At 37.9% G+C, this 23,568-nt stretch overlaps 1 protein-coding gene across 1 annotated transcript in view; it reads right to left on the bottom strand.

Annotated features, from left to right (window-relative positions):
* The window catches only part of LOC131044801 (peptidyl-prolyl cis-trans isomerase CYP22), a 67,324-nt gene that overhangs the window by 38,392 nt on the left and 5,364 nt on the right, over positions 1-23,568 (bottom strand). Inside the window, exons 2-4 of the mRNA XM_057978242.2 lie at positions 3,852-3,875; positions 3,522-3,609; positions 3,226-3,318 (exon numbers count right to left, since the gene is read on the bottom strand). Of these exons, the coding sequence (XP_057834225.1) occupies positions 3,226-3,318; positions 3,522-3,609; positions 3,852-3,875 (205 nt within the window). The remainder of the gene's footprint in view (positions 1-3,225; positions 3,319-3,521; positions 3,610-3,851; positions 3,876-23,568) is intronic.

Genomic DNA, 23,568 nt, shown 5'->3' with positions numbered 1-23,568 from the left:
ACATCAACTACCACTACCTTTTCTCTATGTCTTCTGATCCAATTCTTTACTCCATTTAGATTTTGGTTCTTCTTCAACATTTTGCTTCTCTATACTGCAATTCACCTGCCCCTTATATCTCTCCTTTTCTCTAGGTTTATTCTATTGTCTCCTTTTTATTTTATCTTCAGCCTTCAAAGCATATTGATAAGCCTCCTCAACTGTAAAAATCTTCACCATACTCATCTCATCCTGGATGTTAAATCCAAGTCCATTTATGTATTTAGCCACCTTCTCTCTATCCATCTCTCTATGTTCAAATCTGATCATCATCTTGTAGAATTCCTCAGTATACTCTTTCACACTCATGTTCCTCTGCTTCAAGTTCTGCAACTTCTTGAACAATTCCAACTCATAGTCTCTCGGAATGAATTTAGCCTTCAATCTTGCAACCATCTGTCTCCATCGGGTTATTTTCATCTCACCGTTCTCCACTCTATCTCTCTACAACTTTTTCCACCATAAAGCAACATGCCCTTTCAACTTAGTTTGTGCTAACCGGACTCTTTGTGGGTCTTTAACATCTTCAAACTTGAAGTAGTCCTCCAACTCTCTGATCCAGTCTATCGGGTCTTCCGGATTCAACGAACCTGAAAAGTTAGAGACCTCAACTTTATGAACTTTACTCACTTGCGCCACTGCTCTAATAAGTCTTTCTTCTCCCTCATTTGTCAGTCCTTCCTCTTCTTTGGCCTCAAGCTCTTCTCTTGCCTCTTCATACTCATCCTTCGATTCTGGATTCCTCCACAAACTAGCCAACGCATTTTGGATCTCATTCCTCATCTCATTCTTGAAATCCTCCATCATCTGCTCTACCCTCCTAGGGTTCATCCTTCTCGGCAGCATCTCCTCCCTTGCTTCGTTGCAACTGCCTCAACTTCGCAATCTGACTACAAGGTTTCAATTGCCTCTCCGTCGGCAGTCTATTAAACACACAAGCAGCTGCCTCAAATCGGTGATCTATTCACCCAAAGGAATGCCTCAAGGTTCGCAACCAGCTCTAATACCATCTGACGCAGCCATGACCCAGAGGATCCTCAAAGAGAACAGTCCAGATCATGCAGAAAGAGTAACACAACGGAAGCAACAACACAGAACATAGAAAATGAAAAATCAGACATCCGCATCATCATATAGTCACCATAGAACATCTGGTAACATCCGGGTTACATACAGGCTAACATGCCCGGTTACAGACTACATCCCATAATACAATTCCTCTGGACCCCCAAGAAGTATCTGAATTACAATTTATGAATCTAGATCATCATACAACCCCGCTTGTCTCAAAGGATCACATACAACAATATATATACCATCCAGAACACATTCGGGTCCGCCACAAAAGATTACATTTACCAAGTCAGGAAAATGAAACGTGTAAAATAGGTCGGCCCCAAAACATGAAGATCTCATCTGCCAAGAACAAACATGAAGTGTAGACCACAAAGGAGGGCCTGCCAAGGGCCTAAGAACATCGTGTGTGGTGCCAAATTGTTCCGCAATCCAAGGAATCGCTCCACACGAGAAGAAATCTCCAACATTGACGATAAGCTCAAAACCAGTGTTACAAAACTTTGCGAGGAGTCTTGGCAAGACTTGCAAAGTCCAGAGGTGGGTCGCCCTTGCCGAGGCCCATGGCCTCTAGACTCGGACTCAGCCGAGTCTGGTCGAGTTTTGGCAGACTCGTCGAGTGTGTCAAACTCGGCAGACTCGCCGAGTCCCATGGGTCAGACTCTGTCGCGCAGGCAAAAAATAATAAGTTAAAAAAAAATGACATTAGTGGCGATGGCAGAGGCAGTGGCAGTGGCAATGGCAAAGGAGGAAGCTAGAGCACGAAGAGACCCATTGGAGGACCTCGAGGATGATGTGGATGAAGATATGGATGTCACTGAGAGTGAGCCTGAGCCTCAGACACAGGCAGAGATCATGGCTACAAAACGTTCCAGGACCTATCTTAGGCACACACATAGGATAGTTGCGGGGTCGACTGATATTGACTCCTCTGAGCCTTAGACTTCTAGGCTCTAGCTTTTATGTTGAACTTGATATATGTTTTGAACTTTTGATGACATGGATTTCATATTCCATGAATTTTGTAGACATTTGACACTATCTATATTTCTAATGTGTTATTTAGTTTAGCTTATTTCCTTCAACGCATGCCTAAAATTTGCATTTATACTCATGTGATCAATGTAAACTTGTGTATGTACTTCTATTTGATGAGATTATTGTGTCTTTAATGTTTATTTATTAAAAAATGCTGAAAAAAGTTTAAAATCGTTAAAAATCTTTGAATTTCTTAGGTTTTCAATTTATCGAGTCTCGGCCGAGTCTACACGCCGAGTCCGAGTCAAAAATCAGTTTGCCGAGTCCGAGTCAAAAATCAGTTTGCCGAGTCCGAGGTGAGTTCGAAGCTTGTAACTTGTCAGAAAAGAATCCAAATGAACTGGAAATTTGGAATGTTGAACAAGAACAAGCCTAGAAGCCGAAAAAGAAACAACTACCGAAAAATGCTGAAAGTAACACAGAAACTACAACAAGGACAAAACTAAAATCAAATATTTTTGGTTGATGCAAGATTGCTCATAGACCGGGGATGCTCCTGCATCACATAGTTAACATTGATGTCAATTAAATCATGCTTGCACATGGTGAATGGAGCAAGAAATTGGGAATTACTTAGCAAATACAAGTCTCAAGCTAAAAGTTGGCTAAATTTTAATATCAATTATTCATGACATCACGTTAACTAAACATCAAATTAGCTATAGTGCCTCTAGGTCAACCTAACCATATCGAAATTGCAAAAAAAAATTCCAAATAGAGGAATAAGCATGCCCATTGGCCCCATTATGTTTATCCCAATAGTTGTTTCTTATCCCAATATGCCCATGCATTAAATTTTCATAAACAAATTAGCCTATATGACATCAAGAACTACAAATCTGAATCAATTTTGACTTTGTCCGTACACATCTCTTGCAAACAGATTCAATGTATGCAACGCAAAACCTGCAATAACAAGCATTGAATTCTTTGAATTTGCTACAGGTATTTCAGGTTGGCACAATAAACCTTTTTGTTAAATTTATAACATTGATTAAATCATTTCTCCCAGGAAGAAGAAAAGATGGTTATCAGATGCATTTAACACATATAGTAGATGTAAAGATAACTTACCATAGAAAGGAGACCAGGACCTGTATGCTTAGCTACAAAGTTTTCATCTTCAAACTTGCTACCATAGATGCTAACACATCCACTGCCATCTCCCTAATATCCAACATAAATTTTGTAATATGCAATGAGAACCAAGGGTAATCAAACAATCCTCATTTACATGCTAACTATCTTGCAAAGTAAAACAATGCTCTAAGTTCAATTATTGGTAAGCAACATGCAAAGATTATTTTCCAGATATTTATCATTAAATTGCAGAGACGTGTCATCCCAACAAATAAATTGTAAACGTAAACCTTCACAAAATCACCAGCTTGAATCATGAAGTCCTTGATAACCCTGTGGAAATGGCAGCCTTTATAGCCAACAGGAATGCCTGCCTTCCTACCAGAGAAATCCAAAATTCAAAAATAATATGTTAATGCATGAAATAGGAAACACACTACAAGGATAACTCTCAAGAAAGGATCCATATATGGGCAAATAGGCTACGACCCTGTGACATACTATCAAGTTAAATAAAAAGGCCCTGAGCTGTCACGAACAGCACAAAAAGATTCCACACTGCAATCCAGTTTGAATTGCTTGGAGAAAAGACCAATGACAGATCAAAAATAAGTGCTTACCTGTACTCGCCTGTACAGAACTGCCTGTCATGCCACAAACAAGCCAAATGTGAGCAAAGTGTTCATAGAGAGTACATAACAAACAGACTGATGATCGTAATGATAACAATTTTTGCAACGAGTCCTTCACTAGATGATAGAATACTATGCATGCAGACCAGCATTATAAAACTCAAACTCGACTTGAACTTGGCAAGCTGATTTTTTGACTCAAACTCAAACTAGACTAAGATTTGGCAAGAGACTTGGCAAATTGAAAAGAAGATGAAATATAGAAATTTTTCAGGATTTGAATGAACTTTAAAGACATAATAAACTAATCAAACAAAAGCTACTTTGATAACGTACACAAGCATACATCAATCACATGAGAAAAAAGCAGATTTTAGCTGAAGGAAACGACATTTTTAAATATATAAATATTCTCAAGCATTTTAGGTGTACAAAACTAATGGTTTAGTAGCAGAGAAACGGGAATTGCCCAAAATCACCAAGTTTGGGCGATTCCCGAGTCGAGTGAGGGTCGCCGAGTCTACTGGGCTCGGACTCGGACTCGGACTCAAATGAGTTTGGCCCCAAAAATCACCCAAAAACGCCATCTTCCAAACTCACTTAAAATCGCCGAGTTTGGGAGTCAAGACTCGCCAAACTCGGCCGGAGTAAGGCAATTTAAAGACGCAAAAAAAAAAAAAAAATGTTTTAAAATGTTTTTAACTTTTTTTTTGGTTTATATTTTGCTTTGCCCCTAAAAGTGAACTTCATTTCATTCATTTGGCAAAATAGGAGGAGAAAAGTGGGTTGTGAGGAGAAAGAATAGAAAAATAACACCCGACGCCTTTATCAAATTATAAAAGTCTTTTGGCCTCACAGGGCGCTGCCCCTCGACCCCACCCTGTATTGCGACAGGGAGCGTACCACAGGCGCTGCCCCTTGACCCCAACTTGGGGGCACTACCCCCAAACCCCCGTCATAAAATTAGGGGGGAAACTACGTCGATAAAAGTAGGGAAATTTTAACCTCCGAATCTAATTAGGCTCCATATAACATCTACTTTCATTTGTTGCATCAAGAGTTGGAAAGGAAGAGTTTGCGTCTCATTTGATCATATGATGACATGGATTTTTTATTCCACGAGTTTTGAAATATTGTATACATTTGACAATATTTATATATCTATGTTTGTTATTTCCTTCAGCTACAATTTGCGTTTATGCTTATGTGATTGATGTATACTTGTGTATGTAATCAAATTAGTTCTATTTGATGATGTTATTGTATCTTTAAGGTGTATTTAATAAAGGGTGCATGAAACAAGTTTTAAATCCTTAAAAAACTCTAAATTTCTTGAGTTTTTCACTTTGCCGAGTCCAGCCAAGTTTCGACTCAGAGTCCCGAGTCCCGAGACGAGTAGGCCTCGCCGAGTCGGGTACGAGTCCCGAGTCCCTTTTCTTTGTGGTTTACAATATCCATGGCATCAAAAGAAAAATCACAACATGGAGTGTCATGAACTATAAAAGCCAATGTAAACCATTTATAAAATGATCCAATCAAACAATAATAATGCTATTTTCCTTGTATTGCAATCATTGAGCATTTATAATTTCAATTTGATATCAGAGCTGAGATCTCCGGAAGAAGAAGATGGAGGCAGTTTGACATGGTTGAGGAGAATTAAAGGGATTGTTGAAGAAATCCATGAGGAACTTCTTGACCACTGTCAAATTTCTATATGCCTTGAGGTTCCTGTGTTGGTGCACAAAACAGGAGCCCATGGATCTACATCAATGTTTAGCTCATAAACTGGCTGAAATCATTTATCTGTAAAATTAAAGAGAAGATGTGATTTTCACACTAATGAGTCACCTGTAACGATCTATTTTAGAAGAAGAGTGTATACTCCCATTAAAAAGAGCATATGACACCATACAAATGACCAAATTTTCTTGTTTATTGAAGAGCAGTTTCTATCTGATATTTGTACTGCCTTTGTGCCCATCAATCTCTGTGTACTATCAGCTGTGCTGAACCACGAATGCAAGTGTGTTGAATTGTTGATTGCTGAATCTGACTGAAGACTGCCATTCGTTTTGCAAACCATGTTTCTTTGATATTTAGTATTTACTCTATGTCCAATTTTTCAATCCTTCAGGTTCGTGGTACTGTCTCTGCCTGACCATGATATTGATCCCTGTCGTATGTAAGTCAAATACTATGTTGACAAGTTGAAAATTGATGTGATTACTATTACAACTTGTATTGAGTGGTGACGTGACAGTTACGGGCAAATTATGTTTTTTTTATGGAGTCCTTGAGTTACACTTAACACATTAGTATTTATGAGCAGCACATAGAAAAGTTGGTGACAAATATTTTATTTGCATTCAAGCGGGGTTTAAAAGGTCGAGGATCAAATCTCACAAAGTGCATATCCTTAGTCACACTGTGTCCACTTACTTTTGGAGTCTTCTTTATAGAAAAGGCTTATTCAAAAATATTTGTAAAATTCTTTTGTATTTTAACACAAGGTTTTATTGTAATAAGGTGCATTTTTGGTTGAAACCAACACCTCCAAGATCAAAAGTCTCATCATCTTACCAAACACTCACGCTTTCAGAGCTCTTAGAACTTTATATAATGCATCTAACAGTGTTACATCCCACTTGTGCCCTAGTTGATTTTGTGCAATATTTACGCCCTGATACATGTTAACCCTAGTGCATTTTTTATATACTTGTATGATGTATAATGTGCCTAGTTTATGCTTTAAATGATGGATTTGTTCAGATGATTATGCATATGTGAATGATGATAATTATGCTTTCTATAATGATTTGATGTACTTTGATTGATTAAATTGATGAAATTGCAGTTAACAATATGATATCATGTTTCACTTCTGTCATGAATTATTAATTGTCAGAACTAGACAAGATTGGATCTAACCGATTTCCGTGGGCCAAGTGTGTGCAGGAGACCGTCGTCCTCCACGAAAGGAGGGAAAGTATCATCAGGTCGGGAGGTGAAAGGAAGGAAAGGACTCAATGTCGTTAGAAAACCCTAACCTAAGCAAAGGTAAACCTATGTCGATCTTGTCAGACCTTGTTAGCCAGTGCGCTAGGTAACCTAGTAGGTCAGTGCAGAGAATTTAGGGTTTATAACCCTAGGGTTTGTCGCTTCTCGAGATAATTATTAATTATTAATATAAATTAATTATTTCATTAATTATTAATCAAGTTGGTTGGGACTAATGTTACTTTTATAATATAATTATATATATTTATGTATATGTATATATATGTTACATATATATCCTATACGAGTACCTGGGTACGGGAGTACGTATACATGGTCGTATACGTAATACCGCAGTCAGGTATTCGTAGGGAGTATAGGTCGCATATATATAAATATAAATAGATATGTATATTTAATTAATTTATAATTTGTATGGCAATGTTTATTTTTAATTAAATAAATTATCATTTGCCAAACTTAAATTGGCATCTCTATAATCAAGTGAGGGTTATTTGAAAGGGAGATATGAAGTTTGTCCCTCCTTAAGTTGCTAAGTGTTGATTTAAATATATTATGGCAAAATCGTGAGGGATATAGTTTTTGTAATGTCCCCACTTTAGCAGTTGACCAAGCATATGTGCGTTAGCCTAGCTCTACATGGTCCCGAGGGCTAACGAAGGGTTTAAAGGGATCCTGGAGTGTTTTGGCCTAGTCATTTCCAGTTCAGGCCACAACGGAGTTGATTTACTTAGTTTCAGGCATACTTACTATTTTTTGTAAGTCAACAGGACACAACAGAGGCTAGTTTTGGTGATTGGATTCGATACTCCTTGGCGAAAGCTTTCCGACGAGTTATCAGTTGCGCTATTCGGAGTCCGATTGCTAGTATATTTTAATACCTGAAGTGTTATTAAAGTAACATTTAATTTAATTGTAAAATATTAAAGTGTTACTTTAATATTTATTTTATGGGGATGTGTGCAAATCAAAGGGGCATCCAAGGGAGACATAAGTGAATATTTTAATATGTTTTATATTGCACATGTTTTATCCCACATTGCTTAAGTGAGTTGGGTCGACCCTTGGAGAAAGAATAAAAGGAAGCTTTTGTGGCTTCATTCAGCATGTTGAATTTGAGAAGAAATTGATGTGTGAGTTGCAGATCCTTTCTTGGCATTAAAGGACGTCTATCCTCTCGTGTGACATTCTAGACATCATTCCCTTGGGGTTTCGCCTTTGGACTCCATTGCTTTCAGCTTCATTAACATGCAGATTGGGTGCATTCTGGGTGCATTTCCAGCTACAGGCAGCAACACTATTTGGGTGTATTTCCAGCTACAAGCCGCAACACTATTCACGCGGGCACTATTCATGCGGCACTATTCATGCAACACTATTCATGCAGCACTATTCATGCGGCACTATTCACGCAGCACTCTTCATGTCATTGTAGCAGCAAGATTGGAAAACATTTGACGGAGCATTATTGCTGGAGTATTTAGTGAGTTGAAAAATCTGCTATGTATTTGATTAATTCTGAAAATAATATCATATCAGCAGTAGTTCAATTTCCAGTTGCATATTATTGTAGTTTCATTCTTGTTCATATTCTGTGATTTCAATTCCATGTAAAACAAACCAACATTTCATTTCCGGAGCCATAAGGGAATTTAAAACATTAAATGGAGAAATAAGGAGTTGGATGCAAACTGTTTGATAAAATTCCTAGCAGCAGTTGGTATGGTTTTTGGGCATTCCGAGGTGTCCATTACAGTTTTTTATTAAACCTTTATTCATCACTCTATCTTGCCTTTTGGAATTATTGGGTATTGGAGATTTGAAAAAGAATAGAATAAGCAAGGAAACAAAAAAGAAATGGGTTTAACGCATTATCAATACTTCCAAATATATATATATATATATATATATATATAAATATATATTGATTTCATTTGCAAAGAAAAGGGAAAATAAAAGCACCAAATATAAATATTATTATGCATTCATTATTTTAAAGGAGGCATGGAAAGATATTTTTTCATGGGAAGCTTCTACTGAAAGCAAAATATGTTGAAGGCATGAGAATGGGGCACGGGATTAATGTGACTCCTTGGGCGGTTTGAGAATTCCGCCTGGTATTAGGGCAAACCAAGGAAGAGTCACGGGTTGGTGAATACTTGAACCATTTTTGGAAGAAGAGTGGATTATCGTGTTTTATTTTGTTGTTCTTCCTCTGAATGGCAAAAGGAGGGTTTTCTCTGCAATTTAGTGATTTGTCTGCTCAGCCATTACCAAGTTCAAGGGCTCTGAGTGAGAAGTGCATTAGAGTGCAACCTCTGATGGGATTCTACTTCCTCCATGTCATGTGGTCTGGTTACCCTACTGATTCGACTATGTTATTTTCCGTTTTTCATTAAATTTCTGGAAAATAGAAGAAAGAAACTAAATGCAGTTTATTCTTCAATATTCCATGAAAATTTCTCAGCTATTTTCCCTTCTGTAATGCAAATTCTAGAAATAGACATTAATGGAAAAGGACAAACCCTTATGCTGTCTTAAAGAAAATTTATACGTAGTATTTCTGTTTACTTCTGCATAATGCAGATTTTACCTTTTGTTTTTGGTAAATTTAAATGGAATGATATTATGTACGGGATTCTCGTACCTGGTTAAATTTGGAATACATGTGTAAATATATATACTCATTAATGTATTTGGAATACATTGTTATACACACCCACACATACTTATATATAAGTGTGTGTGTGTGAGTGTGTCTATATAACAATGTGTATGCATATATCATGAAAGGTCAAGAAAATCATTTTAGTGGTTGGAAGACTGTATGCAGAAAACCAGTGAGGTGTTTTTAATTCCTTCAGATGTTGTAAATCTGGAATTATAGTGGTAGACTTATTTTATACCCTAAATCCTCCATAGTACTGTTCTATTATTTTCTACACAAAAATATCCTCATTTCCAGAGTGAACAGCAAGTTTACACTGTCTCTAGATCAGCATATATAAGGTCTGCCAGTATGAATAAATATATAAATATTGGTGTGCAAGCCTGGAGGATATGTTTACTCACACCATTCAGCGAACTAAAATCTGAAAATCATAAGAACATAACCAGGTATCAAGGTGCAGAAAGGCTCCTTTCAGTCAACATAAACCGGAAAACCAATAAGTTAAAATCAGCCGGCGAGTGTCTTAGATATAATATACACCCTTACACAAGTTCATATACCTCTAGGTAGAAATATTTGTGTAATGACAACTGCAGGCCTATGTGTTAGATTTGCGTATATTCTTTAGTAGAACTTTAGACTGGAATAAAATCTTAACCATGGAATCCTTGCCCATCATGAAATTTGGGATTATTGTCATACAAAATTTGGAACAATTGCTAGTTGTTAAATTTAATTATACTTTAAATCTAAGGCACCCTAGAATACCTATCGTACATGTGAAGGTACGGGTACGTATGCATACTTGTACACGTACTTTGACATATACCGTCAAGTAGATACCCGTGTGGTTATAATTGGTATTACTTGACGGATATGTGAAGGTATTTGTACTCGTGTGTATGTGTAAGCGTACCTAACATGTGCTGGTAAGAATATTCAGCATAGTGGTGCAAGCTTATACCATTGAACTAAAGGGTGTTCATACCCGAGTCAACTTAATGGAGAAGTTGATCCCTTAATCAATAATATTCAGAATCTTCCTTAAACTGAAAGTCAGGATAGCTCTAAGATAAATCTATCTAATTGAGATAACCCTCACTAGAGTTAGGAATTAACCTATACCCTAGCCTAGGAAGGCAATGGGTAGAAGAGCACTTTTGTACAGGATGCAGATAGCATCACTACTGGGAGGTCCCTCTCAAAGGGCCGGATAGCATAGACATGCCTGGCAAGTTTTATTCCATATTCAGGAATTGTGCGTACAATTGGCGGCTCTTATGCCCTAACTTTCCCAAGCCAAGGACTCAGTTGATCATCATAAACCAAAGTAGTCTTTAATGAGAAAGAAAATTGTGATAATAGTTCAGAGTACTAAATCTGTGTCAAATGTATGCTAAACATAAAGTTGGGTCTTAATTTCCCTTTGGAGTTCAGTTGAACTTCGTGGACCTAAATTTATTGCCGAGAAGGGTGAGATCATTGATAGCGTGTTAATTCGTGCTTACAGTGTTAAACCTTGGCCAAGGTGGTGCAGCGTAATGCATGCATTCGTCTGATCTTTAGTACCTGATACACCTCTAGTCAGAGCGTCATACTAGTAGGGAGTTACCCTTAGTGTATGACCAACTAAGCGTGTAGGTCCTAACACCGAGTCTCAGATGGCATTGAGTTTTCTTTTTCCTTTACCTCCCTGCGAAGGGCCGGGCCAATCCAGAAGGATATGGCATGGGGGACTAGATAGTGGGTGGTTGGGCGGAAAAGCGCCCTAATGATGCTTTCCCTCCTCACCAGTATCATGACAAAGTTTGAAGTTCAGAATTTAGCATCAGTTGAAAAGTACTCTCTAAACCCTATCTCTCTTTAATTTCATGCAAGTTATTTATTTCTTAAATCTTACATGTATGCTTAATTTTTAATTCAATGTACTTAATCTTTCAATTATCGTTATTCACGTTCCTGTTTTGAATATATAAAAAAAAAAAATCCTTCTGCTATGTTTATATTAACGGCCATATTTGCAACGGTTAGATTATTTGAATTGATATCTCTTATAAAAAATTTAGCATGTTACACATGGTATCAGAGCGTCGGGTTCAACACTGAACCTAGGGCTCACCACAACAACAAAAACTTAGAATAAGAAACTGAAACAAAATACTTGGCTTTGTCCAGGATGTTTCGCACAACCAAAAGAAAACAAGCACGTGACCCGGTTTACCTTCGGCTGTGGAAGGTAATCAATCGCAAGTATGATTACTCATACTGCTCTTTGTCGTCTGACAACGAGACCCTAGTTGATGCCCTAAAAAGAATCTTCAAGGAAAGACGACCCTAGACTGTTGCCAGTAAGGCAGCAATACGAACAAAAATACTAGCAAACAAAGCACTGAAACCGGTTAACAACTAAAGAGATGAAGTATAACACAGCTGTCATCCATCCCGAACCTGAGGAACCGAAGACGGTTCGCATACCTCGACCTGGTTTTTGGTTGGTACCCTTTTCCGACTTTGAGGGGCAAGAAGAGCCCATCACAGGATCGGAAAGTAGTTCTTAGAGAGAGAGTCGTTCTTGTATATATTGAATCCTAACCTGAACTATTTTTGAGAGTAACCCCTGATTGGGTTACATTGTATATATTGAACTTTAACCCCACTTACTTTGACAATAGTTTCTGATAACATTTCATGATATATATATGTGGATAGTTAGATGGTTAAATTTTATGCTTTCATTTCATACTCTTATTAAAAAAGGAAAAAGAGAAAAAAAGAAAAAAAAAAAAAAAACTAAAACTTCATATAATATATTAACAGGTTTAACAAGAACTATAACATGTGCCATCACCAGGAAGGTAGGGGAGAATCCGGAGGTCCGGGAACATCAAATGATAAACTAGATAAACTCATCCAGATGGTTCAAAACAGGCTCCAAGTCTTGGAGTAGAGAGTAAGTGGCCATGCTAGAACACCCAATGTGGAATTTGAGTCTCAATTTAGGGATCAGTTTACTGAGCAGGAGCACACTCGTCAGAGTGGGTTCCAAGAAACACAAAACCGTAACCAGAACCCTAAGGGAAAACAGCTTATGGGTGTAATATCGGAGGATATGAAGAAAGTAAGACCTCCGCAGTACGATGGGGCTGAAGGAGGAGACACTATGGAAGTCTGGCTTTCAGGCATGGAGAAGTACTTTGAGATCAGAGATTATACTGAAAACATGAAGGCTGTTTGGGGAGCCTACCAACTAACCAGAGAAGTTGCCGGTTCGTGGGAGAACAAAAAGACCGAACTTGGCCTAAGATCAGACAATATAACCTGGAGCAAATTTGTGGAGGTGTTTAGACAAAGATGGCTGCCTCAATTATTCTTCGAGCAAAAATTGACAGACTTCCAGGATTTGAAACAAAAACTTTCCATGCATGCTTACTGGGAAAAATTCACGCGTCTCCTGAAGTATGTACCTCACTTCCAGGTAGACAAAAGGTATAAAATCAAGAAGTTCATTATGGGCTTAAACAACCGAATAGGTGGTTCAATAGATGTTTTAGCTCCCACTACTATGGATGAAGCCTATGAGAAAGCTGTTAGGCGAGAACAAAAACTCCATAAGGACGATTCCATTAGAAATAGAAGCAGAAAGAAGAGTAATTGGGGACAGTCATCTTGGAATTTCAACAAGAAGGGAGACAAATATGGGGTCAACAATAAAAACAGTAAAAGGCACCAAAGAGGACAACAAAACAACCGTAGAGATGGTAAGAGTTTTGATAAACCCAGAAGGGACAATGGTGGGAATAACAACAAATCAAAAAAGAAGGGACCACCAAGGGGTTGTTTTAATTGTGGTGGTAATCACTACACCAACTAGTGCCCAACTAAACCACCAGGAGGGCAACAACAGAGGAACCCACTGCCACCTCAACAGGCAGTTTTTCAACAAAGAATTCATGCAGCGGTAGATAACTGCCAAGCTGAGTACCAGTTCACGCCAGTGGAGACTCCAGGTACTTTATACAGTATACCCATTAATATACTCATTGATACAGGAGCTACTGAGAATTTCATTTCGCCAAAACTGCTTAGTAGATTTCCTAGGAGAGCTGGTTATATGGCTAATTCATGGACAGTAGAATATGCCAACCAGTCAAGAGCTCAGGTAGAGAAATGCTTGTTTGGGGCAAGAGTAGAATTTCCAAACTTCACTACCGAAGTTGACTTGTTTGTAGCACCACTAGGCACGTATGATGTCATCTTAGGTATGAAGTGGTTGGGTCAGCATGGGGCAAGGGTGAATTGTTTCGACAAGTTTGTGGAGTGCCAGGATGATTATGGCAACAAAGTATTCTTACAAGGCATGCAACGGGAAATTAGATTGCGGCAACTCTCTGCCATGCAGCTAAGATGAAGCGAAAAGAAAGGATGTCAAGTATTTGCAATTAAAATGGATGAAATCAGTGATGCAAAGGATGTCCTATATCAGGATGATATGATGATGTATGAGAATCGTAATCATCATGCAAAGGAGTTTGGTGAAGTCGAAGAACCAGAAGAGCCTTTTGAAGTGAAATATCCCTACCTCCAAGATTTTCAGGATGTATTTCCAGAGGAACTGCCTGGCCTACCGCCAAAAAGGATATTCAACTTTTCCATCGAAATAATACCAGGGGCAGCACCTTTATCCAAAGCTCCTAACCGGATGACAACGGTCGAGTTAATAGAGTTAAAGGCCCAACTTCAAGAACTCCTGGATAAGGGATTGATAAGACCTAGTGTATCACCTTGGGGGGGCACCAGTAATCTTTGTTAAAAAGAAAGATTGGACTCTACGACTTTGCATAGATTACAGGATGCTGAATAAGTTGACCATCCGAAACAGACATCCTCTACCCTGCATTGATGATTTATTTGATCATATGCATGGAGCAACAGTCTTTTCCAAGATCGATTTGCGATCAGGGTACCATCAGTTGAGGTTAAAGGAAGAGGATATCCATAAAACTGCCTTCAGAACTCGTTATGGGCATTACGAGTTCACGGTTCTACCTTTTGGACTTACTAATGCACCAGCCACTTTCATGAATTTAATGAATGCTGTATTCCATGACTGCCTCGACAAGTTCGTCTTGGTGTTCTTAGATGACATTTTGATATACTCAAAGAATGAAGAAGAACACCTACAGCATTTGTCGTTTGTTATACAGCGATTGCGAGAAAACAAATTATATGCAAAATTATCCAAGTGTACTTTCTTCCAAAAAGAAGTACAATACCTAGGGCATATAATTTCAGCCAAAGGGATAGCAGTAGACCCGACAAAGATTAAAGCCATTTCTGAATGGTCAACTCCCAGGAATGTGCATTAAGTTAGAAGCTTCATGGGGTTAGCGGGATACTATAGAAAGTTCGTAATGAACTTCTCGCACATCGCACACCCCATCACATCATTGCAAAGGAAGGGCAAAAGATTTGAATGGTCAGAAAAATGCCAGGTGGCTTTTGAACTCCTTAAAGAGAAATTGACCACGGCACCAATTCTAAAAGTGCCAGATCCAGATGACCAATTCTTAATAGTAGCTGATGCTTCAAGGGAAGGATTAGGTGGAGCCCTAATGCAAAGAGGACAAGTAATTTCCTATAAGTCAAGAAAGCTCAAAAATTATGAGCAAAATTATGCACCACATGACCTTGAGCTCACAGCAATAGTACATGCTCTACAAATGTGGCGTTACTATTTGCTAGGCAAGCCTTTTGAGCTTCGGTCGGATCACCAAGGGTTGAAATATATTTTCACTCAACCCAACCTTAATGCACGACAGAGACGATGGTTAGAACTAATCTCAGATTATGATTTTGAGATCAGCTACATCAAGGGTAAGGAAAACAGAGTGGCAGATGCGTTGAGTCGTAGACGCCATATAAATGCCATCACTGTAGTGCATACAGATTTCAAGAACCGTGTCCTACAATTGTTAGGAAGGGATAGATTTTACCAGCAGGTAAAAGAAGCTTTACAAATAGATTCCCAGGATCCAAGATATGACGGTTTCCAATTTGAAACAAATGGACTTTTAAGATACCAAGGTAGAATGTACATACCTGAGTCCTCCAAGTTGAGAAAATTGGTGTTGAAAGAAGTGCACTCTACACCTTACTCTGGACATCCGGGAGTAAGTAAACTGCTTGTTGACATCACACCCTTATATTTCTGGAAAGGAATGAAAAAGGACGCTGCAAGGTTTGTGGCTAGTTGTTTTGAGTGCCAGCGTGTTAAGGCCAAACATCAACACCCAGCAGGGTTGTTGTAACCTAACGCAATACCTAACTGGAAATGGCAGATAATCAGCATGGACTTTGTCCAAGGATTGCCTATGTCCAGAAATAAGCATAATGCCATTCTAGTAGTGGTAGACAGACTAACCAAAGTGGCTCATTTTATAACGGGCAACTTATCAAATGGGGCACCTACCATAGCTTACAAATTCTTGCATGAGATATTTCAGTTACATGGTGTACCAAAGAAAATAATCTCAGATAGGGATGCCAGAATGACATCCAAATTTTGGCAAACTCTATTTTCATCTTTAGGAACTCAGTAGAACATAAGCTCAGCCTATCACCCTGAAACAGTTGGTCAGACGAAAAGAGTCAACCAGGTTTTAGAAGACCTTTTGAGAATGTATGGCAACAGTACAAATGGGAGGAATACCTCCCATTGGTCGAATTTGCCTATAACAATTCTTATCAATCATCCATAAAGATGGCACCCTTCGACGCACTATATGGAAGGAGGTGTAGAACTCCTATCAACTGGGATAAGCTAGAAGATAGGATAACCCTCGGTCCAGAAATGCTCTCAGAAATTGAGGAGCAAGTCAAACTGATCAGAAAAAGGTTAGCAGAAGCTAATGATCGGCAGAAAAGCTATGCAGATGCAAAGCATACTCCCAGACAATTTGTAGTGGGAGTGAAAGTGCTTCTACGGGTGAAACCAAACAAAAGTAGCATAAAATTTGGAAAGTCCTCCAGATTAAATCCACGATATGGTGGTCCTTTTGAAGTGTTGGAAGTTGTAAACCCAGTTGCCTACAAAATTGCTCTACCACCAGCTCTTGCACGGTTGCATGATGTATTTCATGTTTCCTATTTGAAAAAGTATATTTCAGATTTTGCACATATGATTGACTGGAACTCCTTGCAGGTACAGGACCCAGGGGTGGTCATGATCGAGCCAATCAGGGTGCTCGAGGTACGTAAGCAGCACTTACTTAACAGAGAAGTTTCTCAGTGCAAGGTCCAGTGGGACCAATACACTGAGGGCAGTGCCACTTGGGAAGATTATAATGAAATCCATCAACGATTTCCCCATCTGTTTAATGTTTTTAACAGCTAAAATAATTTGTTTCTTTAATACTGGATAAACAATGTTATGTTCATTTTTGTTTTAAATGATACTTAAAAATCATCGAGGACAATGATTCACAAGAGGAAGGATATGTTACATCCCATTTGTGCCCTAGTTGATTTTGTGCAGTATTTACGCCCTAATACATTTTAACCCTAGTACATTTTTTATATACTTGTATGATGTATAATGTGCCTAGTTTTATGCTTTAAATGATGGATTTGTTCAGATGATTATGCATATGTGAATGATGATAATTATGCTTTCTATGATGATTTCATGTACTTTGATTGATTAAATTGATGAAATTGCAGTTAACAATATGATATCATGTTTCACTTTTGTCATGAATTATTAATTGTCAGAACTAGATAAGATTGGATCTAACCGATTTCCGTGGGCCAAGTGTGTGCAGAAGACCGTCGTCCTCCACGAAAGGAGGGAAAGTATCATCAGGTTGAGAGGTGAAAGGAAGGAAAGGACTCAATGTCGTTTGAAAACCCTAACCTAAGCCAGGTAAACCTATGTTGATCTTGTCAGAACTTGTTAGCCAGTGCGCTAGGTAACCTGGTAGGTCAGTGCAGAGAATTTGGGGTTTATAACCCTAGGGTTTGTCGCTTCTCGAGATAAATATTAATTATTAATATTAATTAATTATTTCATTAATTATTAATCAAGTTGGTTGGGACTAATGTTGCTTTTATTATATAATTATATATATTTATGTATATGTATATATATGTTACATATATATCCTATACGAGTACCTGGGTACGGGAGTATGTATACATGGTCGTATACGTACTACCGCAATCAGGTATTCGTAGGGAGTATAGGTCGCATATATATAAATATAAATAAATATGTATATTTAATTAATTTATAATTTGTATGGCAATGTTTATTTTTAATTAAATAAATTATCATTTGCCAACTTTAAATTGGCATCTCTATAATCAAGTGAGGGTTATTTGAAAGGGAGATATGAAGTTTGTCCCTCCTTAAGTTGCTAAGTGTTGACTTAAATATATTATGGCAAAATTGTGAGGGATATAGTTTTTAATTAAACCTTTATTCATCGCTCTATCTTGCCTTTTGGAATTATCAGGTATTGGAGATTTGAAAAAGAATAGAGTAAGCAAGTAAAAAAAAAAAGAAATGGGTTTAACGCATTATCAATATTTCCAAATATATATAGATTTCATTTGTAAAGAAAAGGGAAAATAAAAGCACCAAATATAAATATTATTATGCATTCATTTTTTTTAAAGGAGGCATGGAAAGATTTTTTTTCACGGGAAGCTTCTGCTGCTGAAGGCGTGTGAATGGAGCACGGGATTAACGTGACTCCTTGGGCGGTTTGAGAATTCCGCCTTGTATTAGGGCGAACCAAGGAAGAGTCACGGGTTGGTGAATACTTGAACCATTTTTGGAAGAAGAGTGCATTATCGTGTTTTATTTTGTTCTTCTTCTTCTGGACGGCAAAAGAAGGAGGGTTTGCTCTGCAATTTAGTGATTTGTCTGCTCAGCCATTACCAAGTTCAAGGGCTTTGAGTGAGAAGTGCGTTAGAGTGCAATCTCTGACGGGATTCTACTTCCTCCAGGTCATGTGGTCTGGTTACCCTACTGATTCGACTATGTTCTTTTCCATTTTTCATTAAATTTCTGGAAAATAGAGGAAAGAAACTAGATGCAGTTTATTCTTCAATATTCCATGAAAATTTTTGAGCTCCCTTCTGTAATGCGAATTCTGGAAATATACTTTAATGGGAAAGGAAAAACCCTTATGCTGTCTTAAAGAAGATTTATACGTAGTATTTCTGTTTACTTCTGCATGATGCAGATTTTACCTTCTGTTTTTGGTAAATTTAAATGGAATGATATTATGTATGGGATTCTCATACCTGGTTAAATTTGGAATACATGTGTAAATATATATGCTTGTTAATGTGTGTATATGTAAACACACACACACACACACACACATATATATATATATTAATGTGTATCTATATAACAATATGTATGCATATATCATGAAAGGTCAAGAAAATCATTTTAGTGGTTGGAAGACTATATGCAGAAAACCAGTGAGGTGTTTTTAATTCCTACAGATGTTGTAAATCTGGAATTATGGTGGTAGACTTATTTTACACCCTAAATCCTCCATAGTACTGTTCTATTATTTTCTACACAAAAATATCCTCATTTCCAGAGTAACCAGCAAGTTTACACTGTCTCTAGATCAGCATGTTTAAGGTCTGTCAGTATGAATAAATATATAAATATTGGTGTGCAGGCCTGGAGGATATGTTTACTCACACCATTCAGCTAACTAAAATCTGAAAATCATAAGAACATAACCAGTATCAAGGTGCAGCAAGGCTCCTTTCGGTCAACATAAACCGGAAAACCAATAAGTTAAAATCAGCTGGCGTGTGTCTTAGATATAATATATAATATACACCCTTACACAAGTTCATATACCTCTAAGGTAGAAATATTTGTGTAATGACAACTGCAGGCCTATGTGTTAGATTTGTGTATATTCTTTAGTAGAACTATAGACTGGAAAAAAATCTTAACCATGGAATCCTTGCCCATCATGAAATTTGGGATTATTGTCATACAAAATTTGTAACAATTGCTAGTTGTTAAATTTAATTATACTTTAAATCTAAGGCACCCTAGAATACCTATCGTACATGTGAAGGTACGGGTACGTATGCATACTTGTACACGTACTTTGACATATACCGTCAAGTAGATACCCGTGTGGTTATAATTGGTATTACTTGACGGATATGTGAAGGTATTTGTACTCGTGTGTATGTGTAAGCGTACCTAACATGTGCTGGTAAAGAATATTCAGCATAGTGGTGCAAGCTTATACCGTTGAACTGAAGGGTGTTCATACCCGAGTCAACTTAATGAAGAAGTTGATCCCTTAATCAATAATATTCAGAATCTTCCTTAGACTGAAAGTCAAGATAGCTCTAAGATAAATCTATCTAATTGAGATAACCCCTCTAGAGTTAGGAATTAACCTATACCCTAGCCTAGGAAGGCAGTGGGTAGAAGAGCACTTTTGTACAGGATGCAGATAGCATCACTACTAGGAGGTCCCTCTCAAAGGGCCGGATAGCATAGACATGCCCGGCAAGTTTTATTCCATATTCAGGAATTGTGCGTACAATTGGCGGCTCTTATGCCCTAACTTTCCCAAGCCAGGGACTCAGTTGATCATCATAAACCAATGTAGTCTTGAATGTGAAAGAAAATTGTGATAATAGTTCAGAGTACTAAATTTGTGTCAAGTGTATGCTAAACATAAAGTTGGGTCTTCATTTCCCTTTGGAGTTCAATTGAACTTCGTGGACCTAAAATTATTGCCGAGAAGGGTGAGATCATTGATAGCGCATTAATTCGTGCCTACAGTGTTACACCTTGGCCAAGGTGGTGCTGCGTAATGCATGCATTCGTCTGATCTTTAGTGCCAGATACACCTCTAGTCAGAGCGTCATACTAGTAGGGAGTTACCCTTAGTGTATGACTGACTAAGCATGTAGGTCCTAACACCGAGTCTAAGATGGCATTGAGTTTTTTTTTTCCTTTACCTCCTTGCGAAGGGTCGGGCCAATCCAGAAGGATATGGCATGGGGGACTAGATAGTCCGTGGTTGGGCGGAAAAGCGCCTTAATGATGCTTTCCCTCCTCACCAGTATTATGACAGAGTTTTAAGTTCAGAATTTAGCATCAGTTGAAAAGTACTCTCTAAACCCTATCTCTCTTTAATTTCATGCAAGTTATTTATTTCTTAAATCTTACATGTATGCTTAATTTTTAGTTCAATGTACTTAATCTTTCAGTTATCGTTATTCATGTTCCCGTTTTGAATATATAAAAAAAAAAAAATCCTTCTTGCTATGTTTATGTTAACGGCTATGTTTGCAACGATTAGATTATTTGAATTGATATCTCTTTTAAAAAATTTAGCATGTTACAAACAAATAGAAAGTAATGGGGTCAAGAGGAGTTTGGAGGACTCCCAGAAAAATGTGTTGTTTGTAACTAGGGGTATAGGGGTTCGGATTGCCTTAAGGCAACATCCGAACACCCTTTTAGGACCGGGTCCTACCCTAAATAACGTGACCCCATCCTTATTCATCACGCCACGCTAAATTCACCCCAAAACAAAATTGGCGCCAAAATTAATAAGGAGGCCGACCTACAAAAGAATAAAGATGCATATAAATAAATGACAGTTTGCAAGTCATTTCAATCAAATGAAAATCATATCAAAAGGCGATTTAGCTCTGCTGTGTGAACTTAAGGAAGAGGGCGAACTTATTCTGCTTGGTGCGAAATTGTCCAAAGGGACATAGTAGATTTTATGCAAGTCATTGAAGCATACAAGGACAGATCTGATATGTGAAGATCAGATTCGAGCTAAAAATTGTACTTATATTTTAGAGGAGAATATATAATCTGACTTGTGGATCTTTCATGCTGGGTTTTTCCTCCTTGGAGGTTTTCCCAGGGTATGCTTGTTTGTCTTCTGCTCTATTTCTGATTTATGTTGGCTTACTAAATACTGCAAATCTGATTACAATCTAGGGCACAATTTAATCTCTATTGGTTTCCTAAAATACTGCAAATCTGATTACAATCTAGAGCACAATTTAATCTATGTTGGTTCACTAAAATACTGCAAATCTGAATACAACCTAGGGCATAATCAATTAGATAAATCTGGTTAACATACCTAGGGTTTAAAATAACATGGTATCGGAGCTCTAGGTGTCACTAACTTCTGATTTAGCAGATCGATTGTTGCATATAGCTGTTGTTTGTGTTCAGATTAAAGATGTCAGGTTTGAAGGCTGAAGATAGGCTTGAGGGAGCCATTGATTTTGCTGCTTGGAAAGTTCGTATTCTGTTGATCCTTGAAGAAAATGACCTACTGAAATTTGTAGAAGAAGAAAGGCTGTCTCCTCCAGAAGATGCTGAAGAACTGAAACTGTTCAAGAAAGATTCCCTCAAGGCTAGAAGGATCATAATTGAGTCAGTCAAGAACCATCTTGTCACTGTCATATCAAAGTTTACATCTACCAGAGAAATGATCAAACACTTGGAAGGGACCTATGAAGTCAACAATCTTAGCAGGGCTCTTGCCCTAAGACAGCAACTTCTTCACATGGAAATGAAAGAAGAAGACTCAATCATAGCCTACTTCATGAAGATCAATGAACTAAAGGACAAGCTAAGCACTCTAGATTGCCAAATCTCATATAAAGACCTTGTTATGATTGCATTAAATGGTCTACCAGATGAATGGGAACCATTCATTCGTAGCATTGGTGGAAGAGCCGATCGTCCCAACTTTGAGCGTCTTCAATCTGATTGCATCGAAGAAGAATCTCGAATTGAGGAAAGAGGAAAATTCAAGAACTCTCTCAAAGATAATCATGTTCTCTTATCTAAATCTAGGAAAGGTGGTCATTGGAAGAAAGAAAAGAGAAGCAAAGATTTTAGATCCTCCTCCTATGATCCAAGGAAGAAGTCAAGAGATTCCTCTAACATTCGTTGCTTCCGATGTGATAAGTATGGTCACTATGCCAGAGATTGTCAAAATGACCCAAAGGAAAGGGAAGCTAACTTAAATGAAGTTGCCGAACAAAGTGAAGACTACCTTCTTATCTCTGCTCTTTCCAGCAATGTTCCTACGGACAGCAATACGTGGATACTTGACAGTGGTGCCTCCAGACACATCTCAGGATTTCGTGAGCATCTCTCAGATCTTATTGAAAAAGACACCAATCTTCATGTAGTAATCGGTGATGATGCTCGATACTCGGTAAAAGGTTCTGGCACTACCTCTTTAAAACTAGATTTTGGTATTTCCTTACAACTCTGTGATATTCTATTTGTACCTGGTATTAAAAGAAATCTTATTTCCATTTCTGCTTTAGAAGATAAGGGTTTGCAAATAGCATTTTCTGAAGGGAAAGTACTCGCTTGGTCTAAGAAATCTAACTTCAAATCTGCTTGCATTATTGGAAATAGATGTGATAGTTTATATAAGCTTGCAGCTAATCCAATTCAAGCTCTCATTCATGAGACCCCTGAATCATGCGAGCTATGGCATAGAAGATTGGGTCATCTTCACTTTCAAGCTCTTCCCACTCTCGGTAAAATGGTCAAAGGTACGCCTAATCTCAGTTTATCTCATGATGATGCTTGTAAAGGTTGTGCAATGGGTAAGAATGTAAAGAATCCCTTTCATAAAAGCGATAGTAGGGCTAAAGAAAGGTTAGAGCTTATTCATTCAGATTTATGTGGTCCTATGTCAGTAGCATCTCCTAGCGGTTTCCTATACTATGTTATCTTCATAGATGATTTCTCTAGGAAAACATGGATCTATTTTCTTAAAACTAAAGAGTCTGAAGAAGTCCTAAACAGATTTAAAGAATTCAAAGCCTTAGTTGAAAATACTACAAGAAATCGAATTAAATGTTTGAGGTCTGACAATGGAGGTGAATACACCTCAGGTAGTTTCTATGACTTTTGTATTAAAGCAAGAATTAAGAGGGAGTTTTGTGTTCCCT

This window comes from Cryptomeria japonica, chromosome 8 (genome assembly GCF_030272615.1).
Source record: "Cryptomeria japonica chromosome 8, Sugi_1.0, whole genome shotgun sequence".
Classification (NCBI taxonomy): Eukaryota; Viridiplantae; Streptophyta; class Pinopsida; order Cupressales; family Cupressaceae; genus Cryptomeria; species Cryptomeria japonica.
Note: the sequence above shows the minus strand (reverse complement) of the source record. Positions and strands in the feature narration are given on the sequence as shown.